Genomic DNA, 12,998 nt, shown 5'->3' on the forward strand with positions numbered 1-12,998 from the left:
CGGACCACAAAACAGATAAGTACTAAAACACACAGGGAAAATCCTGTATGACAAAATTCACCATGAGTTGGTACCTGTGGTGGTGGATATAGTTGGGACCCAAGCTGCCAGAGTGGTGCTCTCCCCAACTCAAGAGACTGTACCTCCACTTGGCTCGCAGACTGTTAGGATGGGAGGTAGGAATGGGTGAGAGGCAGGAAAGAGCCAAGAGAGGGTTAGTAAATGAGCAGCCACAGCAGGAGTACCAACTATCAACTCCCTTGATTGGGCCAATCTGGACAAGAAACTTAGACTCCTGACTTGACAGGTTAAACAGGTCCTAAATTCCATTAATGAGAACAATCAACAAGATGCTGAAGGGGAACTGACTGGGAATGCAGCCAGCAACCACATGGTCGTTGTATTAGAGGGACATGCTAGGGTCATCAATCAAATTATCCGGGAAAAATTGGAAGACCGTGACCAGCAACAGAACCAGACTCTATGTAGCGCATATGGACAATGGATGATAGAGCAGCTAAGGGAATATCTAGAGCGGGTACACAGGGACAGGTTCCATCTTGGAATAGTGATGAGCAGATGGAACATTTATTCACGGGTAACAAACACCCAAAATTATCTGGCTTGACCAAAGGATGGTTCATTGATGACTGTAGAGGGACTCCAGGGAAAGCTCCAGGGATGATATTCGGGCTGCCCAAAATCACTGATGACCGGATTGGACTGAGGGTTTTTGAAGTAGAAAATATAGGGACTATCCTGGAGGACATCTGGATAGGGCACAATGGCACTCGACGGTGTGCAGTGGAGAAGGAAGGGAGATTCATAGGCACTACTCTGGACAGATGTCAGCAAACTCACAAAATAATTGCATGCCCATACCTAGTTTACTTGAATGAGCATGCACTATGTGGCTTCAGAACAAACATTGGTTTAAATTGCACCATAGGAGCTCGCTGCCTGGACACAGACATCACTCAGATAGCTTACAGGGGAGCAGGGGAATACTGCCTGACCACCTCCCTGAAACAGTATCAGTATGGCAGAACACATTGCGATACTACAAACAGCACATTCAGTATTAAACCTGACATACCGGCCAGGTTGGGCCTCATTCAGCTGACAGACATTCATAAGAGGGAAAGGGTGGATGTAAATGCCACTGATGAGCTCCGACAGAACCTGGGGGAAAATTATGAGGAATACGACACAGATCTGAAACTCCTAGCAGAGGAATTACACCAGATTCAGGTAAAATTGGCTACCACCCACAGAATTCAAATAATACAACAGACACATGGCTGGGATTCTCCTTTCCGGGGACTCAGTCCCCACACAGCCGGGAAAACCGGCACCAACGACTCCGGCGTCAACAGGCCCCCAAGGTGAGGAATTCACACCTGTCTCAGGGGCTAGGTGGACGGTGGAGGGGTTGGTGCCGCTCCAGCCGGCGGCAAAGGGACTGCGAGTTTGCGCATGCGCCAAAGGCCCGGCATGATTTTGCGCATGCATGGAACCGCCGGCGTGTTTTGGCGCATGCGCGGGGGGTTCTCTTCGCCGCACTGGCCACCATGGGGGCCCCCACGGGGTCGGATCCGCCTGCTCCCCACCCCCCCGAGGACCACTCCAGCCGACATACCTGCCAGGTCCGGCTGTGTAGGACCATACGTAACCCACACCTGCGGGACTGGCCACAAACGGACAGCCGCTCGGCCCATCAGGGCTCGGAGAATTTGCCGGGGGGGGCCACTGCCAACGGCCCCCGACAGGCATGGCGTGAACCCAGCTCCCGCCCGAAAAGCGGCGCTGGAGAATACGGTAGCCGGCGTCGAGGCAGCGGGGTGCGATTCGCACCCCCCCTCCCCCGGGCATTCTCTAACCCGGAGGGGGGTTGGAGAATTCCGCCCAAGATGTCAACAAATAAATTAAAGAAATAAAGGTCATCATCTGGAGGGATGATTTTTGGAACTGGGGTTCAAACATACAAATACACCCATTCTTTCGCCGAATATCACACCTGGCTGTCCTCCTGATCCTGTTCACCTTAATATATCTCATCATCCTTGTGGTGGTATGTATTAGGGGTCATGTGGGACTGTGAAGCCGTGATGCTATTGGCTGACAGGTCCCGGGTCCTGGTTGGCTGTTGACTCCTGGCTCCGCCCTGAAGGCGGAGTATAAGAACCCGAGCTTCTCCCCGCCGCTTCATTCTGTTGCTGAACTGCTGGGGACTAGTCTCGCTTAATAAAGCCTCATCGACTTCATCTCTACTCATCTCTCTCGTAAGTCATTGTGCGCTACAATCCTCACATCCAATTCCACCGATGGAAAGCAAAGATCACGCAGCCACAAAATATAGAACCCATACTCGAAGCGCGGTCCCCTCTGATTATGTAAAATCAATAAACCCACCAAGGTTTATATTTGCACTAATGTACCGGTAATACTCATGTACCTCAGACCCGCGAATGTATTGTATCATCTGTAATAGTTCCATGAGCCATAGTAGAACGTTTCTTTTTTTGTGTGATAGTAATTTTTAAAAATTAGGCTTCTGGGGCACAACCTGGTGAGCACCACACTGCTGCATCAGGAACCCCCTGTGGAAGAGGTCATCCCAGAGCTGATGGAGATGTTAGGGTGAGGCCGGGATATTCAGAGGGAGATGTCAGCGTCAATCCAGCAGATCCATAGCTGCTTGCAGGAGTCCCAAAGCCTACGGGCACAGGCGATGTCGCTGGCAATGCATGGCACCGAGGCCAGCACTGTATTGCTGTGTCTTTAACCCGTATACAGTGGACAAATGACTGCAAGTCTACTTTGTTTCAATCAAACAGTATTTATTCGCACACATACAATGTTGTAGTTAAACAATCACACCATCAACATAAGTTATTCTACAGAGGACTACAAGTTCATACAAGACCTTAACTTAACTTCAGAGTGACTAGCAAGAACCAGACAGATATTAGCCTTTATCTGTGAATCCTGTAGTCCTCAATGTCCGGTCCTTGGTCTGGTCTGTTCCTGGCTCTGGTCTTCCTTCTGTTGGGAGGGTGATGGTCTTCCTCTTGTTGGCCGGTGAAGGTCACCGTTGTTTTGTTGCTGCTGTACAGAGAGCGATTCTAGGGTGGCACAGCACCTTTTAACCTTGTTGGCTTGGTGCCCTTTTGGGCGATCCTTGGGATGCTACCAATCAATCGATCAAGGTTCGATCACCCTGATCGATCAAGTCCAATCAGGGCCTGCCACCTCGATTGTGGGGGGGGGGGGGGGGCACTCACCGGCCATGTCTGTAGGCGTTAGGGGCAAATAAGGAATGCAGGTGCTGTTGTGTCTGGTAAAGAAGTATGATTGATACGGTAAGGGTGTGGAGGAAGGGTTGGGTGGGTTAAATGGGGAGGGGTTTGGACACTTCCATGGGGGCGGAAAGGTCTCGCGGGGGACGTTGGGTGGGGGGAGTTTGTGTTCCTCACTCGTGCTGCCCTGTATAGGTCATTGATATTCTTCCTGCACTGGAGGCCAGTCCTCCTGGCCACACTCCCCGAGCTGCCAGCTGCCAGGAAGCACAGTCTGCCCTGTGGCTAACCCTCCTGGACCCTCGGGGGAACAGGGCATCCCTCCTGGCTTCTGCGGCATCTAGCAGCCTCCTCAGATCCGCATCCTCAGATCTTGGGGCTGGTCTCCTCGGTGCCATTGTTGCGAGCTGGCTGGGGTTCATAGAATCGCTACAGTGCAGAACGAGGCCGTTCAGCCGATCGAGTCTGCACCAACCCTTGGAAAGAGCACCCTACCCAAGGTCCACACCACCCTATCCCCGTAACTCCACCAAACCTTTTGGACACTAAGAGGCAATTTAGCATGGCCAATCCACCTAACCTGCACATCTTTGGGCTGTGGGAGGAAACTGGAGGACCCAGAAGAAACTCACACAGACACGGGGAGAATGTGCAGACTCTGCACAGACAGTCACTCAAGACTGGAATTCAACTCGGGTTCCTGGAGCTGTGAAGCAGCAGTGCTAACCACTGTGCCACCATGCCTCACTGGCTGAGCAAGTGCAGCTTACATGCTGCTCGACCTCGTTAGCGGGGGGCTGGCGAGCGTGGTGCCAGCAAATCAGCTGGTGAGTCTTCATTTGCAGCTCATGAGGCCTCGTTAAGTGAACCAATTAACATTGAATAGCCTGGCGGGCCTCGCGCCAGGGAGCCCAGGGCGGTTCCCGCTCACTACAACACTTAGAAATCTTTCTGGAGAATCGTGCCCCAAGTTGTTCTTTAGCTGGGCAAATTGTTTGGCACAGGGATAGAGCTATGGTTAAAGGACCTGGGAGGGTGGGGAAATGTGCTGACTTGGCCCAACTGGCCACAGAACCAACTTTGTCTTCCAAACTCGTTCAGACTCAAAAAGACAACACGATGAAGTATCTAAAGTAAGCAAACAACTGACTTACTTTCATTTTGGCCAAGTCTTGATTTAGAAAATTAAAAATTCAAATTGGATGAGGTTTCTCAGTTTCGCTTCCCCAATCACTGCTTTGGAAGAACGTGAAATCCAAAAGAAATCAGGCCCATTGCTATACTCACTTCTCTATGCGGTGAACGTGGTTAGGCTTGCATTTATAGGATCACAGAATGGTTAATGACAGCACCAGGGATTTCGCCTGGTGTGTCTGTGCTGGTTCTCCAAATGAGCAATTCACCTAGGGTCACTCCTCGCCTTCTTCCTATAACTTTGCACATTCTTCCTTTTCAGATAGTAACCCAATTCCCTCTTTAATGCTTCAATTGAACAATAACAGCATTCATGACCTCAGGATGTCATAGACATAGAAACACCAATGTTATCGCGCCCAAGGTAATCCTTCTAGTGACGTTGAGTTAATGACACCAGGGCGAACTCCTCCTCGAATTGTGCAATTCAGTTTTATCCAAAAGAGAACCTCTGACAATGCTGTACTTTAGCACTGCACAGCGTGTCACCCTCTGGTTTGTGCTCAGGTCACTGGAGTGGGAGTTTGGACTCTGAGGAGAGACTGCTGCTCAATGAGCCCTGGCTGACATGAAATGGAAGACTCCGAGTCCCAACCAAGGCCCTCAATTAATCTTCCAAACAACAGCAAGTGGGAGGCATCAGAGGGAGAAATCAGAACTCAACAATTCTCCAGCTCCCTCGTACATATTTATTGATGGTGAAAAACATAGAATTCAAACAACAAATCAAAGATTGGCAGGAAAAATTATAAATGAACTGTTTCTAAAGGGGAGGTAGTTGAGATATATTCCATGAGGAAGAAAACTGGGTCAAAGCCAGAGCTCCTTGAATAATGAAAGAGAGAGCAAGGTAAGCAGAAACAAAGGGTGCGTCGTGACAGATACAAAAGCAAAATATTGCAAATGCTGAAAATTTAAAATGAGAACATAATATGCTGGGTATATTCAGCAGGTCTGGCAGCATTTGTGAAAGACGAAACTGAGCTATATTTCAAGTCTGTGACCTTTCACCACACATAATACAAGTGAGAGCTGGTCTCAATGTAAAAAGCTGAGAGTAAGTGGAAAAAGAGTAGGAAAGAGAGAGTATAAGAGACAGAGAGCTAACATAAAAGGGGAATTCAGAAGTCCCCATAGGTGTTAAATGGGTGGTAAAAGAAATAGGGGAACCAATTAGGTTGCAAAAGGGGGACTTATGCATGGAGGCAGTGGGCTTGCCAGAGGTACTAAAGGGATACTTTTCATCAGTCTTGGTCCATAAGACCATAAGACATCGGAGCGGAAGTAAGGCCATTCGGCCCATCGAGTCCACTCCACCATTCAATCATGGCTGATTTCAACTCCATTTACCCGCTCTCTCTCCATAGCCCTTAATTCATCGAGAAATCAAGAATTTATCAACTTCTGTCTTAAAAGACACTCAACGTCCTGGCCTCCACCGCCCTCTGTGGCAATGAATTCCACAGACCCACCACTCTCTGGCTGAAGAAATTTCTCCTCATCTCTGTTCTAAAGTGACTCCCTTTTATTCTAAGGCTGTGCCCCCGGGTCCTAGTCTCCCCTGCTAATGGAAACAACTTACCTACGTCCACCCTATCTAAGCCATTCATTATCTTGTAAGTTTCTATTAGATCTCCCTCAACCTCCTAAACTCCAATGAATATAATCCCAGGATCCTCAGACGTTCATCGTATGTTAGGCCTACCATTCCTGGGATCATCCGTGTGAATCTCCGCTGGACCCGCTCCAGTGCCAGTATGTCCTTCCTGAGGTGTGGGGTCCAAAATTGCTCACAGTATTCTAAGTGGGGCCTAACTAATGCTTTATAAAGCTTCAGGAGTACATCCCTTCTTATATATTCCAAGCCTCTTGAGATAAATGACAACATTGCATTTGCTTTCTTAATTACGGACTCAACCTGCAAGTTTACCTTTAGAGAATCCTGGACTAGGACTCCCAAGTCCCTTTGCACTTCAGCATTGTGAATTTTGTCACCGTTTAGAAAATAGTCCATGCCTCTATTCTTTTTTCCAAAGTGCAAGACCTCGCACTTGCCCACGTTGAATTTCATCAGCCATTTCTTGGGCCACTCTCCTAAACTGTCTAAATCTTTCTGCAGCCTCCCCACCTCCTCCATACTACCTGCCCCTCCACCTATCTTTGTATCATCGGCAAACTTAGCCAGAATGCCCCCAGTCCCATCATCTAGATCGTTAATATATACCGGTTAATATACCGGTTGCCATTCCGAAAAATAACCTTTTATCTCAACTCTCTGCCTTCTGCCTGACAGCCAATCGCAATCCATGTTAGTACCTTGCCTCGAATACCATGGGCCCTTATATTACTCAGCAGTCTCCCGTGAGGCACCTTATCAAAGGCCTTTTGGAAGTCAAGATAGATAACATCCATTGGCTCTCCTTGGTCTAACCTATTTGTTATCTCTTCAAAGAACTCTAACAGGTTTGTCAGGCACGACCTCCCCTTACTAAATCCATGCTGACTTGTCCTAATCCGACCCTGCACATCCAAGAATTTAGAAATCTCATCCTTAACAATGGATTCTAGAATCTTGCCAACAACCGAGGTTAGGCTAATTGGACTATAATTTTCCATCTTTTTCCTTGTTCCCTTCTTGAACAGGGGGTTTACAACAGCGACTTTCCAATCCTCTGGGACTTTCCCTGACTCCAGTGACTTTTGAAAGATCATAACTAACGCCTCCCACTATTTCTTCAGCTATCTCCTTTAGAACTCTAGGATGTAGCCCATCTGGGCCTGGAGATTTATCAATTTTTAGACCTCTTAGTTTCTCGAGCACTTTCTCCTTTGTGATGGCTACCATATTCAACTCTGCCCCCTGACTCTCCTGGATTGTTGGGATATTACTCATGTCTTCTACTGTGAAGACTGACGCAAAGTACTTATTTAGTTCCTCAGCTATTTCCTTGTCTCCCATCACTAGATTACCAGCATCATTTTGGAGCGGCCCAATGTCTACTTTTGCCTCCCGTTTGTTTTTAATGTATTTAAAGAAACTTTTACTATCATTCCTAATGTTACTGGCTAGCCTACCTTCATATATGATCCTCTCTTTCCTTATTTCTCTCTTTGTTATCCTCTGTTTGTTTTTGTAGACTTCCCAATCTTCTGACTTCCCACTACTCTTTGCCACATTATAGGCCAAGGAAGATGTTGCAAAAATTCATAGTGGACGAAGAGGAAATACGATGCAAGATGGTCCATAAATTGGTAAAGGGAAGGTATTGGAAAGGCGGGCTGTACTTGGATCAGATACATCCAAGGATTGACAAGGAAGTAAGGGTGGAAAGTATGGATGTATCGGCTGTAATCTTCCAATCGTCCATCGATACAGAGAAGAGGCCAGAGGGCTGGAGAATTGCAAATGTTTAAACCCTTATTTAACAGAGGGTATAAGGATAAACCCAGCAGCTACAGGTCAGTCAGTTTAACCTTGGAGGTGCAAAGGCTTTTAGAAATGCCCATCCAAGACAAACTCAACAGATCTGGGACAAAATTGGACTAATTAAGGAAAGCCAGCCAGATTTGTTAAAGGCAAATTGTGTTTAATTTGGTCGAGGTTTTCAATTGGGCAACACAGGGTTGATGAGGGTAATATGGTTGGTGGACTTCCACAAGGTATTTGATAAAATGAGACATACAATCAAGATTGAAGCCCGTGGAACGAGGGACAGTGGCAGCATGGACATGAGGTTGGACAAGTGACAGGAAGTGGAGAGTAATGGTGATTGCTTATTTCTCAAAATGGAGGAAGGTTTCGCAGGGATCAGCATCAGGAATGCTGCTTTTCTTGATCAATATTAATGAGTTAGGCTTGAGTGTACTGGGCACAATTTCAAAATTTGCAGAAGACATAAAACTTGGAAGTAATTATGAACTGTGAGGAGGATAGTGCTAACTTTCAATCGCACATGGACAGGTTGGTGAAATGGACAAACAAGCGGCAGATGAAATTTAGTTGAGTGTGGTGTTAATTCTGCGATATAAAAAAGGAGACAATTCTTAAGGGGGCGCAAGAGCAGACATATGTACACAAATTGTTGAATGTGTCAGAACTGGAGCACAAAGGCAAGGACATTCTAGTGAACATTTGGACAACAACTGGAGTTTTGTATACAGTTCTGGGCACCACACTTTAGGAATGATGTGAAGAGGGTGCGGAAATATTAAATGTTTCCCGGGATGAGAAACTTCAATTCGGAGGGTAGATTGGAGAAGCTGGGACTGTTCTCCTGAGGGAAGATTCCATAAGACCATGAGCCATAGGAGCAGAATTAGGCCACTCGGCTGATCGAGTCTGCTCCACCATTCAATCATGGCTGATGTTTTCTCATTCCCATTCTCCTGCCTTCTCCCCATAACCCCTGATCCCCTTATTAATCAAGAATCTATCTATCTCTGTTTTAAAGACACTCACTGAATTGGCCTTCATAGCCTTCTGTGGTGAAGAGTTCCACAGATTCACCACCCTCTGGCTGAAGAAATTCCTCCTAATCTCTGTTTTAAAGGATTGTCCCTTTAGTCTGAGATGGTGTCCTCTGGTTCTAGTTTTTCCTACAAGTGGAAACATCCTCTCCACGTCCACTCTATCTAGGCCTCGCAGTACCTTGTAAGTTTCAATAAGATCCCCGCTCATCCTTCTAAACTTCAACGAGTACAGACCCAGAGTCCTCAAATGTTCCTCATACAACAAGTTCTTCATTCCAGATTCATAGAACAAGACATTGGTGAGACCACATCTGGCATATTCATAGAACCACGACAGTGAAGAAGGAAGCCATCTGCCCATTGAGTCTGCCTGAACCCTCTGAAAGAGCACCCACCTAGGTCCACTCCCCCCACCCTCTAAACCAGTAATACCACCGAATGATTTGGACACTAAGGGGCAATTTAGCACGGCCAATCCACCTAACCTGCACCTCCTTGGATTGTGGTAGGAAACCGGAGCACCCGGAGGAAACCCACGCAGATAGTGGGAGAAAATACAAATTCCACAGTCAACCAAGGACGGAATCAAATCTGAGGCAGCAGTGCTAACCACTTTGTCCTCATTCCACCCTGGACTGAAGATTAAGAAGAGATTTGATAGAGCTGTTCAAAATCATAAGGGGTTTGGCCAGATAGGGAGCAACTTCTCCCAGTGATGGAAGGATTAAGAACAAGGGGGCACACGTTTAAGGCGATTGGCAAAAATACCAAAAGAGACATGAGGAAAAATGTTTTAAATGGTTCCGATCTGGAATGCACTGTCTGAGGTTGTGGTGGAGGAGGCAGATTTAATTGTGGCCTTCAAAAGGGAACTATTCGAAGTGAAAAAAACTGCACCCCTCCAGGGAAAGGGCAGGTGTGGAACAAGCTGAGTTGCTCTTACAGAGAGCAGAACGAGTCACAATGGGCTGAAGTGGCCTCCTGCGCTGTAACCAATCCATGATTGCAAGACAAACAGAGAGAAATAATGAGCAGAGTGAGGGTGCAAGGTCCAAGCACGAGGTCTGAGTACAGAGTGGCAACGCAAGGCCAGAGTCCACTGTCAGCATGGGGTCTTCTGCAGGCGACAGAAAAACATAATTGTCTTTTACAAAATGTCCGTTTTATTGGATGGTGCTCCAGTACAATGAGAGGCAAACACGCCGTCTTTAGTCGCACAAGATTTAAAACATAATAAATAAAATTGTTAATGAAATTAATTAGCAGGGTTTGTTTTACTTTTGAGTTTAGTGATCTACATTTAGCAGTGGCTTCAAATATCTTCTATATTAAGAAGGGTCCATCTGCCAAGTCATTTGTAGAATAACCTACTGATTAAAACCATTACCCAAAACGGGCTTTATCTTGGCTTTTAGCTGCTTGATCCACAATCAGTATTTTCTTCTGTGCCAGTTCCCTGACACATTTTTATACATTTACAGTTTGAGGGAGGCTGAGAGAACATTCATGGTCGATTTGGTTGGTTTGCTGTTTCTCATGGGGACATCGTCTGCATTAATGAGAGGGGGAGGCAGGGATAGTACAGAAATGCTATGATAGTGTTTAACTCCGAACATTGCCGAACGATCTCTCTGAAAGATGCGGCACTATTCACAACACAGCTTTGTGGTCAACACTGCTCCAATCAAAATTCAAAAGAACCGGAAAATAACCAGTGCCTGAAAGAGTAAAGACAGCCTAACCTTTCCCAAACCACCATTTAGTGAGGCTTTATCTCAGTGCAAGCATTTCTACCTCTGGGTCAGAAGGTGCTGGGTCCAACCCTTATTCCAGGCAGTTCTGGTTACTGGAGACTCGAGCTCTTAACTTGGATATTCGGGTTGAGTGGAATACTTGTGTTCAGTGGGTGTGGTGCTACCCCTCCTCCATCCTCAACCGCCCCCATCGTGTCTGTGGTGGGAGCCCAAAGAAACAGTGTGAAGATATAAAGACAACAGCCAGCATGTCTGACCAGTTAGTCAGTCGCTACTTCAGACAGTTCTCCAAGGGAAGAAGTATGATATGAAAACATCAGCACTGTCTGAAACACAAACGCTTCATTACTCTTACTGATGCTACATGCCTTCTGCATACTTTTGATTTCCAGCACCTGTTTACTTATCAGAACAGCAATCCCTGCCATGGCGAAATGTGGGTTTACTGAACCACACAGGCCGCACAGCAGTTAAGGATGCAGAATAGGTATATAGCAATGTGAAGACGGGTGAGATGGTGGAGGGAGCACATCCGCAATGGGCTAGGTCCCTGCATATGGTCAGATCATATAACAGTGTGGCCCTGTTAATAACACATTTAATCCAATAAGAAATTTAATTATACACAAACACAGAGAGACAGAGTGCAGTATTATTTAACTTTACACAAGAGAGTAACACAAACTCACACTATTAACATCCCCTAATAGTTGATCTTATTCATTTTGGAACGCTTGAAACAGAATAAAAAGTTTGGAACTATTGTACATTAATTCAATCCTTGCTCAAATAGACATGCCTATGCAAAATCTGTTTTAAACATTTTTGTTTGAAAAGCAGTAACTGTTTTTCTTTTTTGTTACTTTTTGTGTGTTTTTTTAGAAAAGAGCACCAAAATATTTAAAATCAGTTCAGTCGTCAAAAGAACCCCTTCTGTTGGGTTTATTCCTGGCAGACAGTCCTCCCCTCCATCTTCGCCGTGTGTGCGGCACTTGATGGTCAGTTTGGCCGCATGGCTAGCTGTTGGTCATGATTAGTTCAAGGCCCCTTGAAGTCCGGTCCACCGCCTGAGGCCAGGTACGCCGAGGCCCCTAAGCAAGCAGCAGCTTCACAGAATCCGGGTATACCAGGGGGTCCAAGCAGACCAGGGTGCCCGGGCTGTCCGGGCATACCTGGTATGCCCTGTTCGCCATCCCTGCCACCTATACTCCGACCTGGCATTCCTGGAGGCCCTGGAAAGAAAAATAAAGAGCTTGTACTTATCTAACAGCTTTCACGACTTCAGGACTCATTTGTTGGCTATTGGGCTATTAACCCGACTTATTTAGCACCTCTACCATCGTGAAGGACATGGGCAGCCTTGTGATGGGAACACCATCACCAATAAGTTGCCATTTAGATACATTTAAGGGAAGCTAAATAAACCTTTTGAGGGAGAAAACCATAGAAGACGCTGTTCGAGGGATTTGAAGAGGAGTCCAAGATGGGGTCTGTATGGAACATTAAACACTGGCATGGACTAATTAGACTGAATGGTCTGATTCTATGAGTGTGATATGTCTAACCCATGCCTTCTGAAATTACCCATCACAGGTTATTTTACAAAAATCTCTGTCACGTCCGAAAACTCCCCAAAATGATATTTTTATAAATCTAGAGGGAGACATCCATAAAATCATTGAATAATGAGGGAGAACAGGCAAAGTAGGGCAGATGGAGCTGGGTGAAATGGTCAGGCCTGATTGGTTGTGAATTCCTTCAGTAGTTAAGGGATCCTTGAGGACATCCAAGTATCTTTGCAGAGGTCAGACAAACCCACCGGCTCATGGAAACCATTGGCTAATGGCCAGTGAAAATGGAGACGGCTCCTTCGGGAAGGCACCAAATTTTGTATCTCTGGGAAGGCTCCAAACACATCAACGGTCACTGACTTGCGGAGTCTGCAGGTTCTCCCATGTCTGCGTGGGTTTCCTCCGGGTGTTCCAGTTTTCTCCCACAGTCCAAAGATGTGCAAGTTAAATGGATTGGCCATGCTAAATTCCCCTTAGTGTCCAGGGATGTGTAGGTTAGGTTAAGGGGCTATTGGGATAGGGCAGCTAAGTGGATTTGGGTGGGTGCTCTTTCAGAGGGTCGGTGCAGACTCGATGAGCCGAATGGCCTTCTTCTGTACTGTCGGGATTCTGCAATTCTATTCTATGATACCCAACCCTTCCAGCACCATCTGGCCGACGTGGCCAAGTTTGCTGATGGCGCATTGGATTATCAGCCATCTCAGAACCCA

General features: G+C 46.6%; 1 protein-coding gene across 2 annotated transcripts in view; it reads right to left on the reverse strand.

The window, feature by feature from the left end:
• Window positions 1-2,819: 2,819 nt before the first annotated feature.
• Window positions 2,820-12,998, reverse strand: part of col9a2 (procollagen, type IX, alpha 2) — a 255,307-nt gene continuing 245,128 nt past the window's right edge. For both annotated transcript variants that reach the window (XM_072502259.1, XM_072502256.1), the window contains one exon: window positions 2,820-11,949. In XM_072502259.1, coding sequence (XP_072358360.1) covers window positions 11,756-11,949 — 194 coding nt within the window. In that variant the 3' untranslated portion in view covers window positions 2,820-11,755. The remainder of the gene's footprint in view (window positions 11,950-12,998) is intronic.

The sequence above is a fragment of the Scyliorhinus torazame genome, chromosome 1 (genome assembly GCF_047496885.1).
Source record: "Scyliorhinus torazame isolate Kashiwa2021f chromosome 1, sScyTor2.1, whole genome shotgun sequence".
Classification (NCBI taxonomy): Eukaryota; Metazoa; Chordata; class Chondrichthyes; order Carcharhiniformes; family Scyliorhinidae; genus Scyliorhinus; species Scyliorhinus torazame.